The following is a 20,120-nucleotide window of genomic DNA, read 5'->3' as shown; positions in this document are numbered from 1 at the left end:
CACAGGAAGCCCAATGGCTTTGAACACTCAATTTAATTTAAAACAGGCACAAGTGCAAACAATTCACAAAAATTTCTAGGGAAGATGCTTTTGTTTTGAAAACTCTGACCCTTAAAAAAAAGTCCTTGCAATTTCTTTGCCCCCATGTAGGTCACTAGGGAGCAGAAGAATCTAAAAATATTATCTAAATAGAAAGGGTCCAGACACCTGAAGTTCTTTCCTGGAATTCCATCTCACAGCAGCCCTGAAGTGGGGCGGGGCCGAGGAGGACAAGGAGACAGCTGTCTGTGGAGGCAGCCGGGGCAGATGGTTTGCACAAATGGGCGCCTGTGACCTTGACGTGATGGAAACCCGGAGGTGGTTCGCCTTCTCTCCCAGAGAGGGTTCTGAAGAGAACAATGGGTCCCTGATGACCTGGTTATTGGGATAAACTTGAAAGGTAACACAGTTACCATTCCTTACATTCCTGTCTCTGGCCCTCACGCTGCACAGTACAGGAGACGCTCAGAAGCCTCCTGAGCCCCCAGGATGTGTTAGACTTAGCATGGACCACTCCACTGGCCAGGGAGACACAGGACTGGAGAGGTGGAAGCCAGGCCAAGAAAGCAGGTCCCTTTAGGCCAGAACTTAGTGGGAGAGAGGATGGGGCAGCCTTCCTGAAGCTGGCTGTGGGTGACCTGAAGGGACCTGGGCTGTCAAGGTGGCTTTCCTCCCCTTACACACACACACACACACACACGCACACACGATGTTCTCTCCATTCTGTAAAGCGAGAGCACCTTCACCACCGACCCCATTCTTTCTTTTTCACTCAGAAATTGTCCCCTCACTCCCTGCCCACAGCCATGACCTGGAGCAGGCCATTCACAGTTCGGGCGGGGAGGGGCCGTACAGCTGGGACTGCACCTTCAGGACATCAGACGTGAGGGAGGAAGAGGGATTCAGGTCATAAAAATCACCCCGTGGCCCGTGGCCCGTGGCCCTCTCGAGACCCGAGGTTTGAAGCTGGAGCTGAGAACAGCAAGTATCTGTGGAGACCAGCAGCCTGCCCTCTGCAGTGGCCTAGGACGCTAGTGGACAACTACCTTTAAAAAACCACAGTAGCCTTTTCTACTGTGTTGGCTGCAGAGGCCAGGAATGCTGGTCTCTGCGTTTCTTAGAAATATCCCTGTGCAAATATCAAGGGGTCATCCTGTAGAAGGGGTCTCCATCTGGGGACTCAGGAGGGAAAGACACTGAGGGGGCAGGTCCGGCCTGGCCCAGTGGGCTGAGGGGCAGAGGGTGGGGCTGGGGCTTCACATTTCAATCTTTGGAGAGAATACTGAGAGGAGGAGGCAGGCAAGCCCTGCCGGCAGGCTGACTGCCCCGTGTGCCCTGCCTGTGGGCACAGGTGGCAGGTGTACTCAGGGTGGGCTCAGCAGGTGGAGGTCTGCTTGCGGTAGAGCTGGATCAGGGGCACCAGGCACTCGGGTAGCCCTGTCTGCAGCAGGAAGGGGTGGTCTAGGAGCTCCTGGGCTGTGGCTCTCTCTTGGGGGTCCCGCACCAGCATCCGCTCCAGGAAGTCTCGCAGCACTGGGGAGACCTGTAGAGACAGGGCAGTGAGATTAAGCCACAATTTGCAGTCACTTTGGGGTGACCTGATTGCCTGGCCCTGTCATTGTTTGAAAATCTTGAATTCGCTGGTTTTTTCACTTCCTGTCCCCTTGCCCCTCCCCACCCCCCAAGGCTCTCAGTATCCAGATGCTATAGCTCTGTGGAAGGGGCAGAGAATTGGCATCAGTGATCCAGGCCTGGCTCTATCCCTGATCTCAGGCAAGTCACAGTTTTCTCTAGGCCTCAGTTTTCTCATCTGTAAAATGGGCTAGTGATAAAGTATGCTTGCCCTGTCTGCCACATAGGGCTTTTGAGAAGATTTTAAAAACAGGTCGTTGGGTGCAGTGGCTCATTGCCTGTAATCCCAGCACTTTGGGAGGCCAAGTTGGGCAGATCACAAGGTCAGGAGTTTGTAGACCAGCCTGACCAACATGGCAAAACCCCATCTCTACTAAAAATGCAAAAATTAGCCGGGCGTGGTGGCACATGCCTGTATTCCCAGCTACTCAGGAGGCTGAAGCAGGAGAATTGCTTGAACCCAGGAGGCGGAGGTTGCAGTGAGCCGAGATCACACCACTGCATTCCAGCCTGAGCAACAGAGACTCCATCTCAAAAACAAAAACAAAAAACAAAAACAACAAAAACAAACAGGTCAAGGATGAGGAAGTGCTCTGAAAAATAGAAAATAAAGTGAGACCTGAAAAGGAAGATTTCTTTGTTGCTCTAGGCCTTAGAGTCTAAGGCAAGGGCTTATCTTGGTTCATTTTGAGCCAGTATCTTGGCATGAGACTCAGTCTTGGGCAGAAGGCTACATCCTCTGAGCGATTAGCCAACTAGAGATCTTTATATGCTAATTTTGGAGTTAGCGGTGCAGGTTCCAAGGAGCAGTTGTCCTGGAAGATGTTTCCTGTTGGTCCTCTCATCCAGCTTTGTGTTGGGGCCACAGAACTCTTTTTTTGCTATTTAGAGGTGAGGCTTCAGCCCCTGAGACATTTCTAGCTTTGGCCACCAGATGGCGATGCCACTTAGCAGCCTCGTGCTGACCTGCCAGCAGGGGGCGTCCACAGTAAGGCCTGCGGGGTTGGGGCGGATTTGGCAAAAAGGGTTACATGTATACACGTCAATGCACATATACTGGCTTTAAGGGGAATGCTGTGGCTCAGCTGTGTCGGGGTGTGCAACAATGGAGCATGAGCTAACTCGCTGTGATGGACAGGGACATCGAATCATGGTATGGATCTCCCGACACTTGGGGTAGAAAGGTTTGTGCTCAGTGAAGCTTCTCCGGATTCCTTCCAGGACAGCAGGGATTGCTGGTGTCCTGGCTTTCCCTGCTCATGGGCACCCCTGGGCTTCTGACCAGTGCCTGCCGAGTAGCAACCCTCCTGCCACAGCCGTGGGAGGCGACCTGTTGGAGCGCACATGCTAACTTGTGCATAGATGCGGCTCCACACCCAGGTGCAGGTTTTGTGTGGAGAAAGAGGAGCCTTTTCCAGGAGCCCAGACCGTGTAGCTTCTGTGGGAGGGAGATGCTAGGAGCCTAGGCTCTGGTCCTCTTGCCTCATGAGGAATGGGGTCTGCGAGGTCGCACCCTTGTGTGCCAACTGACCTTGTGAGAGTTTTTCAGCTTGGGCGGGGGGCTGTCCCGGAGCCTCTTCATGGCTTGCACTGGGGAGTCACTGAAGTAGGGTGGCTCCCCATCCACCATCTCAATCACCATGATGCCCAGAGACCAGATATCCACCTGCAGGAGGAAAATGTCCCTGACCCCATGGCCAGAGCCTGGCCTGGCCCGTTGCTAGCCGTGTTCTGGTGGCGGCAGTGGTGGAGGGGGGACAGCTGGCCCCAGCTCTCCTTGGTGAGTGTGTCTCCTTCCTCCCCCGGCCACCTGCCCCGTGGCCAGTTACTGCCTGCATGAGTGACCACTGCCTATAGGGACACAGCTGTCAGTCACTCAGAGAAAGGCCATCATCCATGGGAGGCCTGGCCCTACCCCATTCTGCCCTTGAGCTGAGGAAACATTTGCAGGACTCGTTCCTGGCAGCCCGGCCATGGGCGGGAGCAGCCCCATGGAAAGGGGGAAGAGTGTTGACTAGGTGGGACTCTGAAAACCTGGGCTGCTTTTGGTGAGGTCACCGGAGGGGCCACAGCAGAAGGGCTTTTGGGAGGTCTGCGGGGTGGAGGGAACGGTTACCTCAGTGGCATACAAAGACCTGGAGATCACTTCAGGAGCCATCCAGTAGGGGGTTCCCACCAGGGACTTCCTCTTAGGGACGTCTTTGCTGATCTGAGCACAGAATCCGAAGTCCGAGAGCTTCACCTAGGGTTGAAAGCGGAGTGAGTGGTGGACCGGGAGGAAGTGGGAGCGTGGCTATGCCGGGGACAGTATGGAACCTACCCTGCCATCCAGGGTCAGCAGGATGGAGTCACTCTTGATGTCCCGGTGGATGACACCCTGGGCATGCAGGTAAGCCAGGGCCTGCAGCACAGCCTCACACACAGTGGCGATCTGCTCTTCATTCAGCCTGGATAGGAAGGTGGGGCCGCCCGAAGGAAGAGAGCGTTAGCTTTGGCAGGTTGTGGGGTGGCTGAGCAGAGTAGGAGTCCCTGGTGCTAGGCCCCATGGCTCCCAGGCAATCTGTTTGGCAGCACAGTCAGGCCATAGCCCTGGTGAAAACGGGCCTGAGCCTTGGATAGAAGCCACCCTTCTCTTCTCTATTCCCAAGACCCCTGGATGCCAGTTACCCCAGCAGGCAGGAGAGCCCAGGATGATTCAACAGGCATCCCAAGTCTTCTGGGCCACAGGCAGAAGAACACATTGCCCTGGCAGGGCCATGGTGAGGGCAGCCCGCACTCAGGATCCAGCCCTCCCAGCTGCCCACCTGACTTGGGAGACGATGTCTGTGAGGGCTCCTCCCTGCAGGAACTCCATGAGCACCCACAGCTCCTCGCCCACTAGGTAGCTCTTGTACATCTCCACCACGTTGAAGTGCTGGTAGTCCCGCATGATCACCACCTGGGGGCAGGTGGGGGCCTGAGTGCCGGGCACGGTGCCCAGAAGCATGGCCACCCACTGCCCCTGCTCACAGATGTCTAGCCTGGCTGGCTGTTCACTGCCCATCCCCAACGCCCCCGCCCGTCCTGCCCTGTCCTCCCACCTCGTTGAAGAGCAGCTCCCTGCGCTGCTGCTTCCTGAGGTCCATCATCTTGACGGCCACCTGGCGGCCCGAGTGCTTCTCCCGGGCCAAACAGACGATGCCGGTGGAGCCCTCGCCAATCTTCACGTAGCTGTCCAGCAACAGCCGGGGGTCACCCTGGTCCACCACCATCCTGAGTGCAGCCTTGAACTGCTCATGTGTCACAACACCTGTGTCCTCACCAGCCAGAGTGCCCTTGGCAACCGTGGGGTCCTGGGGCAGGTACAGGTTGCTGGTGCTGATCTGGGTGTGCCAGGTGCGGGGGGAACCTGCTGGGGAAGACCGGCCTGGAAGCGGACCTGCGGCCGGGGCTGTGCGGAGGGACTTCTGGGGGCTGCTGGTATCCGAAGTGGTCAGAGGGCTGAAGGTCCCCACCGGCTGGTCCGAGGGCAAGGACTGGGCCTTGGCCACCAGGCTTGGAGGGTTGTCTTTCTGTGGCGGTCGGAAAGAGGAGTTGGGCTGCAGGGACAAAGCAACAGGAAGGGGCATGGCTGTGGGAGCATTTGGAATCACCTTCCCAGAGGCAGGGACTGGCCGCTGTGACCTCTGGACTCTGGCAGGATCAGGCAGGGTGTCAGATCAAACTAGGGAGGTGCTCTGAGCAAAGATTTTCAGACGGAGCTGAAGCCCAGCCACAGTCCTGTGTGAGCAGCCCCCCGCGGGGCGCCAAGCTGGGCAGGCCCAAGACAGCTGCTTACACTCGCCCTACTGCACCTGGGAAGACAGAGAAGGCCACCTCCCCGCGGGGTCCTGTGCTGGGTATTTCTTCCTTGGCGATGGACAGCTAGACCCCAGGGAGGCTGCTGTAAGGCAGAATCTGCCTCTGTGCTAAGAGGCTGCTTGAAGAATCTGGGTCAGAGGCATTCTTCACTCCCAAGGCTCCTCCACTCCAGAACCCATGGGGGCAGAAGAGGCCTGGCAGTGGGGTGGGGAGCAGTGGGCAGCTGTGTCTCCACTCCCCGAACCAAGGCAGGGGAGCCACACCTGGGGCCCGATAGCCCTGCTTCTGCCTGCAGCAGGTAGTCTGTGAATCTGTGCTGGGAGGTTATGTCCCTGACAGAGGACCACAGAGGTATGTCACCATCTGGGGGGTCCTCGGGTGTCTGCCCTGGGCTGGGAATCTGGTGCCAGAAAGAGCTGGAGTTAGGAGGGTAGGTCCAGCCAAACCCAAGCCTTGAGGCCAGGGAGGAGGAGATGTCTTAAAGACCCCATAAAGGAATCCTTCCACTTCCTCCTTGGCATGAAACTCCTGGCTAAGGAGCCCCCGGAGGGAGGAGAAGGTAGGGGCCTATCCTCATGGGCTCTGGCGGGGAGGGAGGGAAGCTGGAGCAGAGGGGCAGCCTGGGCGCCCGGTGAGCCCTGCTCAGGTCCAGCCCTGGAAGCCTGTGAGGCTTCTTGCTTTTCTGAGCCCAAGCCCTCCTGCTCTCTCTGGCAGGAAAGGCGCCCGCCCATCTTTGGGTTCTCCCCAAGGAGCGGTGATGTGCACCATGACCCCTCCCAGGGATTATGTGTTTTTAAAGGGCACCTGGAGAGGGATGCTTCAGGGGCTGCAGAGAAGGCCTTCTAGGAACTTCTGCAAACCCATCATGTAAGCCATTGTCTTAGGTGCCCAGTGGGTCCTGGTCCTGATCCCAGAGCTGAAACAACTTATAGGAAATCTCAAGCAGTAAGTTTGGGCTGGGATGCTTGCTCAGGGACCCCAAACCCCAAATCTAGGCCTTGGGCCCCACCAGAGTCTTTTCAATGTCTTTAGCAACCCTCACTCCCTTCCTTCCCCGACTCCCCACGGCTTCAGGGCTTCCACTCTCCAGTCAAGTCCCTGGCCTGCTTAGGGTACAACACCTACTGGCCGACAGCCACGCTGGGACAGACTTCTGCCACCCCCACACCTGCCTGCACCCGAGTGTGTGCTTGACCTTCACAGCAAAGAAGCTAGAAATTCTCCCAGGACTGCCTGGACTCACTCCATCCCTAGTGAGTGCATTTGGACAGTAAACATTCTCCCATGTCGTCGCCAGCACCTGACTGTCACCATCCAGTGTGACACTGTCACCATCCACTGTGTAGTGGAGCAGTGGGACCCCTGGACTGGGCTGTCAGGACCTGGGGCCCGGCCCTGGGCTGCTGTGCCCTGCAGTGAGCCTTAGGCGAGTCATCTTCTCTGAGCCCCAGTCTCCGCTACGAGGCAGGGACATGTGCAGTGATGGGGGGAGCTAGATGAACTGCGGACTTCCCGCCTCACAGCCTGATTCAGTGGGGCTCTAGAGCAGAGACTCTGCATTTGAACAATGTCCCTGCGTCCTAGGAGGCTCATGGAACGTACTTTGAGAAGCTCTGCATGAGTGGGCAGTATGATCTTAGGGCCTCAGGGAGCCTCTGGGAGGGCTATGAGGGGGGTGGAGGGAGCATGGCCATGACTGAGGCTATGATGCCAGGTCCTGGGAACAGAGGTTCCATGAGACGTCACCAGGCAGGGACAGGGAGGGAAGTGGGGCAGGGCTCACTGCATCACACAGTCAACCTGTAGAAAGGCTCGGGGTGCTAAGGAGGCTGCCTGCTGGCCTGAGTGTGGACTTAACTCAGAAAACATGCTCTCCAGGCACCCATCCGTGTGGGTCGGGGCAGAAGCTTGGGGACCACCTAAAGCTCCTCTTGAGGTGGCTTTGATGACCTCTCGTCCTGAAGCTCCTAAGAAAGGCTCTAAAATGAGATCATTCCCCTCCTAGCCTCCAGGGCCTCTGCATGGGCCAGCTCTACTCTGAGGATGTGTGGGCCTGGGAGCGAGAGCCACGTGGACAGGCCGAGGTGGGGTTCCTTCCCTGTCTCCACGGACCAGGTCCCTGTGCTGCTGCTGCTGCGGGTGCTGGCTGGGCTCAGGGCGGAGCCTGCGTCTGGAGACTGGCGGAGGGGTGGCCCAGCCAGGAGCCCAGCACCAGCAGAGTCTGGGACACAGGCTGGGGAGTCCCAGGAGCTGGCTCGGTCTTCAGCCTGGCAAGGTCGGGTCCCCAGTGTCCTTTCATTGGCTTCACTGCCTGTTCCACAGGGAGGGAGCTTTTATCAATGTAATCACAAGCAAGGATCAGATGAAACTTGTGAAGCCACACAAGAAAGGGAAAGGGGGACACGACAATGGAATTAATTAATTGTTATGGGCTCTGGATTAATTCTGAAGTTACTCATGTGACAGACCTCTTGGGAAGAAAGCCACTAGAAGAGTCATGCATACATTTACATCAATGCCTCATTTCCCGCCCTGAGCCATGGTTCTCCACTGTGGGCTCAGGGGGCTGTACTATAAGTATCCTAAAGGGGAGAGGCCATGGCATAATATTTTTAAAAATAATAAAGCCGGCCTGGCATGGTGGCTCAGGTGCCTGTAATCCCAGCACTTTGGGAGGCCAAGGCAGGTGGATCACTTGAGGTCAGGAGTTCGAGACCAGCCTGGCCAACGTGGTGAAACCCCATCTCTACTAAAAATATAAAAATTAGCTGGGTATGGTGGAGCACGCCTGTAATGCCAGCTACTTGGGAGGCTGAGGTGGGAGGATCACTTGAACCCAGGAGGTGGGGGTTGCAGTGAGCCAAGACTGCGCCACTGCACTCCAGCCTGGGCAACAGAGGGAGATGCCATCTCAAATACTACTAATAAAGCCATTTATTGAGGGCTTAGCACTTTGACAAGTGCCTTCAATGCTCTATCTCATGTAATCCTCATAACCCTGTGGGTTGTCTGGTTGTCCTGTAGGCACTGGAACCCACGGACGCCTGTGTCTGCTGACTCCCCTGCTGCAATCCCACTGGTGCCATGTATCCTTGACATATATCGGAGTACACAGTGGGTGCTTAACCAATGTTTGCCCTTCTGACTCTAAGTGGAACATGTCTAAACCCTGCAAGCTCCTAACAAACTGTCTTGCCTCTTTGGCCTCTGTGCCCCCAAGCCGTGTCTTCCTGTTCTCTTTCGCTAGAGAGACTCCAGGCCTCCCTGCCTGGGGCTAGGTACAGGCGCCCCGGAGCCTATACTCAGACCCTCCTGCAGCCATGCCTGGCACACTGCATGGCCTCTGTCTATACCCAGGAGCCCCGGAGCCTATACTCAGACCCTCCTGCAGCCATGCCTGGCACACTGCATGGCCTCTGTCTATACCCAGGAGCCCCGGAGCCTATACTCAGACCCTCCTGCAGCCATGCCTGGCACACTGCATGGCCTCTGTCTATACCCAGGAGCCCCGGAGCCTATACTCAGACCCTCCTGCAGCCATGCCTGGCACACTGCATGGCCTCTGTCTATACCCAGGAGCCCCGGAGCCTATACTCAGACCCTCCTGCAGCCATGCCTGGCACACTGCATGGCCTCTGTCTATACCCAGGAGCCCCGGAGTCTATACTCAGACCCTCCTGCAGCCATGCCTGGCACACTGCATGGCCTCTGTGGCCTAACTGCTGTTATGGAAGCTGCTGCGAGTGTCCAGAGTCAGCTCCAGTGCCAAGGGCTGCTGGCTTGATCTGGGGGCTCCTGGGGTAGGTGGTGGAGGAGGAGGAGGAGGAAGGCTGATGCTCCCCATCTGTGTTATTGAATTTGCTTAAGGCAGTGGTTCTTAATGGGGGTGCTCAAGTGACATTTGGCAATATCTGGAGGCATTATTGATTATTCCAACCGGGGGTACCACCAGCTTCTAGTGAGTAGAGGCCAGGGAGGCTGCTACAGTGCAAGGAGAGCGCACCACAAAGGATGGCCCAACCTGAGCGTCAGCAGTGCAGACACCGAGAAGCCCTGGCCCAGAGCAGCTCAGGGGGTCTCAGCCTTGCCATTGAGAGGTCTGGCTCCAGAGTAGCACTCTCAAAAGGTGTGTCTGAGTTGCCCAGAAGGAAACCACTGCCCTGGATTTGGAAGTATGATGTTGTCGAGCTCAAGATAACTACCACCTGCTCCCGCAAGCATGGGGGACATTCCAGCACACCCCGCAGCAGTGGCCACGGTGAGTACTCAGTGCACTGTGCAGGGATGGACAGGCCTCCCCCATGCTGTGGGGAGCTGGCAGGAGCCCAGAAGGATGCAAATGAGTGCCCAGCCCAGTGTTGACAACCCCTTTCTCAAATCCCTGAGGCCTCCCAGCAGGACTCCTGAGAGACAGAGGGAGGTCAGGCTCCGATTCTCACCTTCCCAGCAGGGTGCACTGTCCTGATCTTACCTTGGTTTTCTGGCCGAGTCTCCCCAGGGGCACAGCCTTCCAGACACCCTGCAGCTCACAGATTCTCATGTTCCTCTCACAGGTGCATCAAGCCACACCCCATGGGGATCCCAACCCACTGTCCTTTAACCTAGTAGGGGACTGGAGTGCACAAAGCCAAGACCTTTCTCTGAGTACCTCAGCCGGCAGACAGTGACCGAGAAAGGTTGTAGTCCAGGCCATCCCCAAACCCACACCCTGTGCAGGCCACACTCACCCCACTGATGACAGGGGAGGACCCAGGCTTGTCTTAAGGCCCTCCCAGGAGGGAGGGGAGGCTCTATTACCCATCCCCCTGTCGGCAGTCGTTTCTTAGGCCTGCCTTCCACCCTCCCAGGAAGGAGCTAAAGAACAAGTGACTGCTGTGCTTGTAAAGCCTTCATACGTGACTCATGAGCCAAGAGGGCCCGGGCCAGACAGGCAGCCCCAGAGTACTCCCCACCTTCCTTCTCTGACTCATTCTCCATCATGCCTGGGGGTGTCTCACCCTCTCTGTGTCAGTCTCCTCCTCTGCCAAATGGGGAAGGAGGTTACTGGCACTATGGACAGGATGCTGGAGAGCCTGCAAGAAGTGAAAAGTGCTCCACTCTGCCTGCCAAGAAATGTCACCACGGGAGCTCCCTTCACCTTTTCCTTTCTCACAAGAAAAATGCGCATCTGAAGCAGTCACGCATGCCACAAGTCGGCCTCCTGCTGCCCCCGGACAAGGCAAATCCGGCTTTTCCTATGGCCACACACTCCGGGACAAATAATGACAGAAATGGGAAACAACACAACTGCCACAGAGAAAAGAAGGAAAGGAAGGGAGGGAAGGAGGCGGCCAGCCACCCTCCTCAGAGGAGAGGTTACCGTGCACATTTCTGCCGCCTTAGGCAGAAGCAGTCCCGGGAGCCTCTTTGCAAATCCTCCAAGGGGAAGGCCAGGCAGGGCCTGCATCCCTACACCCACTCCCCAGTGGACACCTGCAGACCAGGCTCCTGACTCACCTTGTTCTGTGGTGGAGGGCCTGGCTTGCTGCTTGGAGGGGCCGTGGCAGCAGTGGACAGGAACATGCTTCGGAATAGCCTACGCTTCAGGCTGCTCTCCTGGGTCTTAGGGCTAGGGCTGCCTTCCCCACCTGGCCTGCCTGTGGCTGAGCCCACCAGGCAGGACTGTGGCCGGGCCTCCTCAGAGCCATGCTTGGCAGCCTTCATTCCACGCCTACCAGTGGTTGTGGGGGGTGAGGCTCCTGGTGGGGAGCTCTGCAGGCAAGCACCCAGCTGCAGACAGCGCGGTGAGGCACCCTGAAATTCGGCGGGGCCCAGGGACTGTGCCTTTGCAGCCAGCCCATTGGGCAGGACCCGTGGGCTCTGTGGCTCGGGCCACGGCATCTGCTTGTGGCCTGCTGGTGTGCCCCCGTTGCAGCTGAGGTAGAGGCCGTGGGGGTCAGTGCGCTCAGACTGGGGACTCTGGAGGTACATGTCTGGGTCGGTGGCCCAGTGCTCATCCCCCAGCAGCCCCAGGGACTGTGCCCGCCGCCGGCTGGTGGGACTGCGGCCGCGCAGGGTGTTGGAGCTGATGACCGACAACTTCTGGATGTCGTTGAGCAGCCCCGAGATGTAGCCATCCACTGGCACCGCGCTGCCCCGCACCACTGTCTGTAGGGGGAAGAGAGAAGCATGTGGGAGCCGCCTGATTGTGGCAGGGAGGGGCAGCCGGGAGATCAGGGTCAGAGAATGTCCTTGGGGGCCCTGGGGAGGACTGCCTAAAGACCTTCCCTGCTGTGTTGTCCGCCCATTAAGTTTTCCATAATTGATCAGGGCCACTGTGGGTCCCACCTGTGCTGGATGCAGGGATGCGGGGAGAAGGCCCAGCATCGGCAGAGCAGATGGTGAGTGCCATGGGGCTGCATCCGGCATGCCCAGGGCTGTGGTCGGCTGGGCTAGGGAGCTGAGGCTCAGGGGGCAGGGCTCCATTCTCTAGCTCCACGGGTGGCTGGGGGAGAGGTGCCCAGCCCACTGAGGAAAAGAGACCAGGCCAGGGGGCTGCTCCACACACACTGGCGTCGTGGCCTCCAAACCCTGATAGGGCCCCTGATCCCAACTTCCGCCAGGCTCTTGGGTCTACTAGTCCTGACCCTCACAACTAAAATTCTCCTGGTCTGGGAGAGCCCTCGGTCCCTATGGGGCTGCAGGTCCAAATATTGAATGGGACATGTCCTAAAAGACTATTCGTTGTCATCTGAAATATCAATGCAATTGAGCATCTTACATTTTCATATGCTGAATCTGGCAACCCCACACCACCCTGCAGAGAGGGTCTTCCCAGGCCCCTTCACCCTGGCTTACCCAGGGAGAGAATGGCAGGCTGACAGGCAGGGAGTTAAAATGGCTGGTGAATTGATAGCTGTGAAGTAGGTGGTTCCTCCAGGGGCCTTTCTGAAGTTTAGCCAGGCATGGTTGTCTGTGCACTGGGAGAGGCTGAACCTCATCCCTGCCTGCCCCTCTTACCTTCATGGGCTGGAGCTGCACCCGTGTGATTCGCGAAGGGTCCACCACGGGCTTGGGGCGCCGCAGTGTGTCCAGGATGTTCTGCCATTGTGGGGGAAGGCCCACAAACTTGCCTTCTTTGGGGTCGAAGGAGGTGTGGACACGGTGCTGGAAGTTCTGTGGGGCTGAGATCTCAGGGCGTTTCTTCTTTTTCTTGCGGAACATGGTGCCTGTAAAGGTAGAGTCAGGTCGAGCTCCTGCAGGAAACGGGTGGCTGCAGCAGGGCTGGGGCACCAGGCTCAGGCTCCCTCCCCTCCCCCAGCAAAGCTCCCCTAGAAGCCTAGGGCTTCCCTCCACCTTCATCTCTGCTTCCTCAAGGAAATGGCTGGCTCCCAGCAGAACAGTCCCAGAAACAACAAAAGCGCCATAAATAAGCCAATGCAGACTATAAACAAGGAAAAGGTGTCTTCTTGTCTGTGCCAAGTCCCCTGCAAGCAGGCAGACTCGGGGCGTGTGTTTTGATAAAATCCAAAGCCCATTACAAGTATCATTCCACTGTCAACGAATTTTTAAAAGGGGGAAAGAGGGAGGAAAGTTAGCAAGCTTGTTTTATGAAACGAGTATGACCTTGATTCTTAAAACCAGATAAGGAGAGTACAAGAAAGGAAAATTTGACTCAATATCATTTAGGAACATAACTATGAAAATCTTAAACAAAACTGTCACATTGAATCCAACAGTATATTAAAGTTATTTTTTTGTTGGCTTTTTGTTTTTTTTATTACAACTCAGCTTTGTCCCAGGATGGCTGAACCTGTTAATATGATACATTAATAAAAAACCAACAAGCTGATCACAGACATGCCGCCTGGGCTGGGAGTATTATGCATCAGGGAGCCCCCAAAGGGCCTTCACGATTACCAGGTGCTTGACCTCAATTCCAGAAAGGCCTTGAGCCAAGAGGATAGCCTGGGGTGGGTGAGGAGCAGCTAACTTAGGGGTAAAGCTCTCCAGAGAAGGCAGAGAGCACCACCTCCCCTTGACACTCTTCTCTCTGGTGTTGGAGCTCTATGTAAAACATCACCTGGGCTGGGCATGGTGGCTCATGCCTGTAATCCTAGCACTTTGGGAGGCCGAGGCAGGTGGATCACCTGAGGTCAGAGTTTGAGACCAGCCTGGCCAACATGGTGAAAACCTGTCTTGACTAAAAATACAAAAAAATTAGCCGGGCCTGGTGACATGTGCCTGTAGTCCTAGATACCCATGGGGTTGAGGGAGGAGAATTGCTTGAACCCAGGAGGCTGAGGTTGCAGTGAGCTGATATTGCACCCCTGCACTCCAGGCTGGGCAACAGAGTGAGACTCTGTCTCAAAAATACAAACAAAACAAAAACACTTAACCTGCAATCAAGCCTGTGTCCCGTGTCTTGCTGATTCTGGCTTTGCCTAAGGTCGTGCTGAGCTCCATCCACAGATGTGACACAGGCTTGCAATGGATAGTGTGGGTAGATCTGAGAGCGGGGAACTGGGGGCCTGGGAAGGGGAGGGACACTTCCAAAGGGCTGCTCTAGTTTTGCCTTCAGGGGAGCCCGGGACCTGGGATCACATGTTGATGGCAGACAGAGTCAGGGCTGCCACTTGAATGCTTTCGGATTTGAAGAGGCTCAGAACAGCTCACTGGGTTCTTATGTATCTGAAAAGGTCACTTCCAGGCTTCAAGAAACAAACTGAAACGTGATTCTTGAACTGAATGCTTGGATTACTCATCCACCCGAAGATCTGGAGTGCAGGGCCATCGTGTTCTCTTTCGGCTCCTCCTCTGGAAACAGCATTTTCCTTTTGGCAGGTTCTGAAGGAGGTCGCAGACCTGGGAGGCAGCTGGCAGAAAAGCAGGGACCCTGGACAGCCAGTGGTTCCCCACTAGGAATTCACCGTGCATGACTCAATCAGAACCCACGTCACATCTCGATGTCAGTCGTGCTGCTGGGTCTGAGGTTCGGGAGTCCACCAGACACTCCCTAGAGGCAGAGCCACATGGGCGGGACCCTTACAGACCAAGCACTTTGTAACAAAATAACCTGTGTGAGTTGCAGGTGAGTTGTAGGGAGTCTCCCACTAATTTGGAGAGATTTTGAACAAGTTACTGAAATGATCTGAGCCAGTGGGGTTAATGAAACACAGCTCATAGGGTTTAGGGTGTGTGAAGTAAGCAGAGTCCCCATACATGATGGCTGTTTCTCTTGTGATGTCACCTCTCTTTGTACCCCTGGCTTGAAGGCCCTCCATACACTGGCACTTGGGCAGATACAAGTCTGGGAGTAACACCAAACCACTTTCTGCTTAGACTTACCAGTCAAAGGGGTCATGCCTGATGTCAGGGGTCTGGGACCTGGGGACCTTGCCATATATACATCATGGCTTGGTAAAATTTGTCCTCCTCCCTTTTGGCCTTTGCCTTTTTTTTTTTTTCCTAGAAGGAGTCTTGCCGCCCTCTCGCCCAGACTGGAGTGTAGTGGCACCATCTGGACTCACTGCAACCTCCATCTCCCAGGTTCAGGTGATTCTCTTGCCTCAGCCTCCTGAATAACTGAGATTACAGGCACCCACCACCATACCCGGCTAATTTTTGTATTTTTAGTAGAGACGGATTTCACCATGTTGGCCAGGCTGGTCTCGAACTTCTGACCTCAAATGATCCACCTGCCTTGGCCTCCCAAAGTGCTGGGATTACAGCCTTTGCCTTTTGCTACAGAAGAGTCTTTATTCAGCAGGTCTATTCTCCCAGTCTCTCGGACAGACCTGCTATCCCGGGATTAGTTGAGCTGCTGTTGTGCCCTCCTCCCTAGCTCTGTGAAGTCTTCTGGAGGTGCAGGGACACAGACTGCAGCTGAAGAAGAGCTGGCGAATTCGCCCCCCACCACCCACCCCAGAACACCCCTCTCCCCAACTCCCCTGCCCCTCCCACGCACTCAGCTTTTGCTCTGGGGATGCACAGGGAGAGCATCTTTAGCAAATGGTCTCAGTGACTCTGGGGGCCTCTCCTGAGTCCACTCTAATAGTGAGCCATTCCGGAAGAAGTTCTTCTCAGAGGCGGCAGGGAGGCTGGAGAAGAAAGGACAGCCCAGAGGCTGTCCCAGGGCCAGGAGTGGTGATGGTGAGGGTGGGAGTCGGCAGAAGCAATCAGCTGAGCTCAGGCTTTGGGGGCTAGGGAGTAGAGCTTTAGAAACCAGAGGCCATCACTTAGCTCTGGAAAATCAACCACCTAAAGGGAGGCTGCCAGGACTCATTTGAAATGTGAGGCCAACACTGCGTGGGACAACATGACTGTGTAAGTAGGAAATGCGGAAGAATCTACATAAAACTGGGATTAAGGGAGTGAATTTAAAAGGTCCTTGATTCAAGGACTATATATATATAAGTCAAAAAGAGATATATATATCTTTTTGAGATGGAGTCTTGCTCTGTTGCCTAGGCTGGAGTGCAGTGATCTCGACTCACTGAGAACTCCGCCTCCCGGGTTCAAGAGATTCTCCTGCCTCAGCCTCTCGAGTAGCTGGGACTACAGGCATGCATCAACACACCCACCTCTACTTTCTGTATTTTTAGTAGAGATGGGGTTTTACCATGTTGGCCAGGATGGTCTTGATCTCTTGACCTTGTGATCCACTCACCTGAGCCTCCCAAAGTGCTGGGATTACAGGCGTGAGCCACCGTGCCTGGCCTCAAGGTCAATATTTTAAAAAATCAACTGGATTTCTACATACCAGTAACAACATAAAATTTTTACAAAGGGCCAGGCGCAGTGGCTCATGCCTGTAATCCCAGAACTTTGGGAGACCGAGGTGGGCAGATCACTAGGTCAGGAGATCGAGACCATCCTGGCTAACACGGTGAAACCCCGTCTCTACTAAAAATACAAAACATTAGCCGGGCCTGGTGGCGGGTGCCTGTAGTCCCAGCTACTCGGGAGGCTGAGACAGGAGAATGGTGTGAACCTGGGAGGCGGAGCTTGCAGTGAGCTGAGATCATGCCACTGCACTCTAGCCTGGGTGACAGAGTGAGACTCTGTCTCAAAAAAAAGAAAAAGAAAAGAAATTTTTTAAAAAAGATACCATTTTACATTAAAAATACAAAATATTGGCCGGGCGCGGTGGCTCAAGCCTGTAATCCCAGCACTTTGGGAGGCCGAGATGGGCGGATCACGAGGTCAGGAGATTGAGACCATCCTGGCTAACACGGTGAAACCCCGTCTCTACTAAGAAATACAAAAAATAGCCGGGCGAGGTGGCGGGCGCCTGTAGTCCCAGCTACTCGGGAGGCTGAGGCCGGAGAATGGCGTGAACCCGGGAGGCGGAGCTTGCAGTGAGCTGAGATCCGGCCACTGCACTCCAGCCTGGGCTACAGAGCGAGACTCCGTCTCAAAAAAAAAAAAAAAAAAAAAAAAAAATCTAGAATCAATCTAACAAAAAGATATACAAAGTCCTTATATTGGAAAATACAAAACATTATTAAAGATATTAAAGAATGTTCATAGATTAGAAGATTCAATACTGTAAAAATGTCAATTATTCCCAAGTTAACCTGCAGATTTACTTAAATCTCAAACAAAATCCCAGCATATTTCCTTTGGTAGAAATTGATAAACTGATTCTAAAATGTATACAGAAACATAAAGAACTAGGAATAGCCAAGACAATCTTAACAAACAAAATTGGAGGATTATACTAAATAGATACTAAGATTTATTATAAAGTTACAATAATCAATTTAGTATGGAATTGGCAAAAAGATTGACAAATAGACCAATGGAACAGAAGAGAGAATCCAAAAACAGACCCACTCTTTTGAGGTCATTTGATTAATGACAGAGGTGACCTGCAACATGCTGGGGGATGGATGATCTTTTTAATAAATGTAGTTGAAATAATTTTATATCTGCATGGAAAAAAAAATGAATCTGGAAGAATGAGCTCATATCATACTCCGAAATTATGCAGACAGATCACAGACCTCAGTGTGAAAGGTAAAATAATAAAGCCGGTAGGAGTGATGGCGGGCACCCGTAGCCTGGCTGTCCCTTCCCTCAGGTCCAGTGTGGTCATTCCGAGGGGCCCGGTTTGGTGGGCTCTCCCGGAGCCCACAACCTGCTGGGGCCTAAACCTGTCCACACTGATACGTCCCAGACACAAATTAAACGATCAAGGTTTTCTTTGCCCAAAGTGGAATTCTTGATGATATAGATTAGGGGTAGGGGATTTCTAAAGATTTTGCCTATGGTAATTTGTCAATGCAGTGTGAATACAGTGGCTATTTGAAGGAAATACATCAAAATATTAGTTGTCCCATTTTCCTGGTGGGGCTACAGGTGATTTCCTTCTATCATATCTTTCTACTCTTTTTCTAAGTTTTCCTTAAAGATGACGGATTGCTTCTCTTAAAAAAAACACTTTTTTTTTTTTGAGACAGAATTTTATTCTGTTGCCCAGGCTGGAGTACAGTGGTGCAATCTTGGCTCACTGCAACCTCTGCCTTCCAGGTTTAAGTGATTATCTTGCCTCAGCCTCCTGAGTAGCTGGGACTATAGGCACCCACCACCACGTCTGGCTAATTTTTGTATTTTTAGTAGAGATGAGGTTTCACCATGTTGACCAGACTGGTCTTCAACTCCTGACCTTAGGTGATCCACCCGCCTTAGCCTCCCAAACTGTTGGGATTACAGGCGTGAGCCACTGCGTCCGGCCGAAAACAAAGTATTTTAAATACAGAGAAGAGTGATCCATGGAGACTGAGTGCCTAAGAGACGCTCGCCCACCTGAATGGGACCAGTGTTGCCCAGGTCATCGTGAGTGAATCATCCAGGACAAAACATGCCGTGACTCTCCTCAGCATCAGGCCACGTCCTCAGAGCACACCCACCTGGTCAGCCAGGGCCTCCACTTGCCATTTCCAGGGCTCCTTTTCCCATCCATATCTCCAAGGCCGCCAGGCTGACGGAGGCAGGTGCTGCACCAGCCATGAGGCCCCAAGGTTAAGTCAAACAGGCCATGCCAGCTGTTACCTGTCACCCCTCCAGCATCTCCATCGGCACGCAATTCATCTAGAGGAGCAGCTTTCCTTCAAGAAGACACCCGGAGGAGGAAGGAGGAGGACTTTCCCTCAGATAGCCAGACCCTGCCATTTCTCCTGCCTAGCTTGAAAGAAGTGATGTGAGCCTAAGACCCTGAGGTGGCAACAAGCAGAGCGGGGCGGCCAGCTCGGGCCCAGCCCCAGCCCCAGCCCCAGCCGCTCCTGGCTGACACCTCGCCCTAACACAGGGGAGGCAGGCCACACTGAAGACTCCACCTCAGGCTGGAAATGCACCGCCGTGTGTGAGGACTGCTTTGAACTTCCCTCTTCTGGATGTCTGCGGACATCTTCCTGCTGGCTGACTCGTAACTCCATCGGGGGGGATGCCCAGGGCTGGGAGGGAAGGGTCCAGCCCAAACCAGTTCAAGAAGGAAGCTCCCCTGCTGTGGGGCTTCCTCCAGCCGGAGCCTGGCCAGTGGGGGCCAACAGTTCCTGGCACAGGCTTTCTGAAGGAAATGCTGCTACTTCCAGTAAACCTGAGGGCAGAGCTGGTGAACAGTTCAGGGAGCCGAGGGCAGAGCTGGTGGACAGTTCAGGGAGCCGAGGGGAGAGCTGGTGGACAGTTCAGGGAGACGTGCACCTGGGGTCGCTGAGGAGCGGGACAGTGGTGTTGGAGGAGCGGCAGTCTCAGACACAGAAAGGGAAGGAACTTTTCTTGAGTACCTATTATGTGCCAAGCCCCTTCCGAGAGTTAACTCATTTAATCCTCACAGCGACCCTGAGAGGAGGAATTGTTATCCACAAATCCAGATGTGGCTCAAAGAGGTTCAACAGCTTGCCTGAGGGTGCAGAACCAGGAAATGACCGAGTTGAGGTTTGAACCCAGACCTGATTCCAGAGCCCCTGCTCCGTCCACCATGCTCACCCCAGACTGAGTTGGCTGTGGTTCTTCTCCCTCCCTGGAGGTCTTTATGAACAGAAGCGGGTGAGATATGGTGGGAGATGTAGGACAGGGTTGGCCCCTCCAGGGAAGGAGCCTGCTAAGTTCTTTCCTGGGCTGACCTGTGAGTCAGAGGCCACGGGGCCTGGGGCCGTCCGAACTTGCAGGCTGACCCTTACCTTGCAAGGAACCAGGTGTTTTTCCACCCAGCAAGGGGTGAGTAAAATGTTTCCAGGAGGTCATGGTGGGGGCTTGATGGTCAGGGGCTGGCATCTGGGAAAAGCTACAGGGACAGCAGGCATGTGTTCTCTCCAGCACAGGGTGCGCCCACAACCCCTCTGCAGGGGCTCAGCCTGACGCCGGAACTTAGGAACACCAAGCCGAAGGCAACCTGTAGCCTTGGCTTGAAGCGGGGTAAGTTTTGTGGCAGACACTGCTGTTCCCCAGAGACAAGGGGATTCCCAAAGCACGGCACTGAGGCCTGGCTGGTCTAGTGTCCACAGCTGAGAAAAGCAGCTGCGCTGTGGGTGGGCTACCCTCCCCAACAACGTCTCCTCCCTGGAGAGGAGACATCCCTGTGCCAGGCCCTGGGATGCCAGGGCCACCAGAGCCATCAGGGCCCCACA

At 54.8% G+C, this 20,120-nt stretch overlaps 1 protein-coding gene and 1 long non-coding RNA gene across 7 annotated transcripts in view; one reads left to right on the top strand and one right to left on the bottom strand.

The window, feature by feature from the left end:
- Positions 1-14: 14 nt before the first annotated feature.
- PAK6 (p21 (RAC1) activated kinase 6) overlaps positions 15-20,120 on the bottom strand; it is a 39,502-nt gene continuing 19,396 nt past the window's right edge. For 4 of the 6 annotated variants that reach the window (XM_015141860.3, XM_015141861.3, XM_015141863.2 and 1 more), the window contains 8 exons: positions 12,511-12,719; positions 11,008-11,658; positions 4,752-5,249; positions 4,476-4,609; positions 3,992-4,118; positions 3,788-3,913; positions 3,203-3,337; positions 15-1,582 (listed from right to left, as the gene is read on the bottom strand). In XM_015141860.3, the coding sequence (XP_014997346.2) occupies positions 1,415-1,582; positions 3,203-3,337; positions 3,788-3,913; positions 3,992-4,118; positions 4,476-4,609; positions 4,752-5,249; positions 11,008-11,658; positions 12,511-12,714 (2,043 nt within the window). In that variant the 5' untranslated portion in view covers positions 12,715-12,719 and the 3' untranslated portion in view covers positions 15-1,414. 6 annotated transcript variants of the gene reach the window in all.
- On the top strand, positions 11,672-15,158 carry LOC144329838 (uncharacterized). The gene is made up of 2 exons (XR_013395501.1): positions 11,672-11,891; positions 14,335-15,158. It is a non-coding gene; the product is annotated as an uncharacterized LOC144329838 (long non-coding RNA).

The sequence above is a fragment of the Macaca mulatta genome, chromosome 7 (genome assembly GCF_049350105.2).
Source record: "Macaca mulatta isolate MMU2019108-1 chromosome 7, T2T-MMU8v2.0, whole genome shotgun sequence".
Taxonomy (NCBI): domain Eukaryota; kingdom Metazoa; phylum Chordata; class Mammalia; order Primates; family Cercopithecidae; genus Macaca; species Macaca mulatta.
This window is presented reverse-complemented; position numbering and strand designations above follow the sequence as displayed.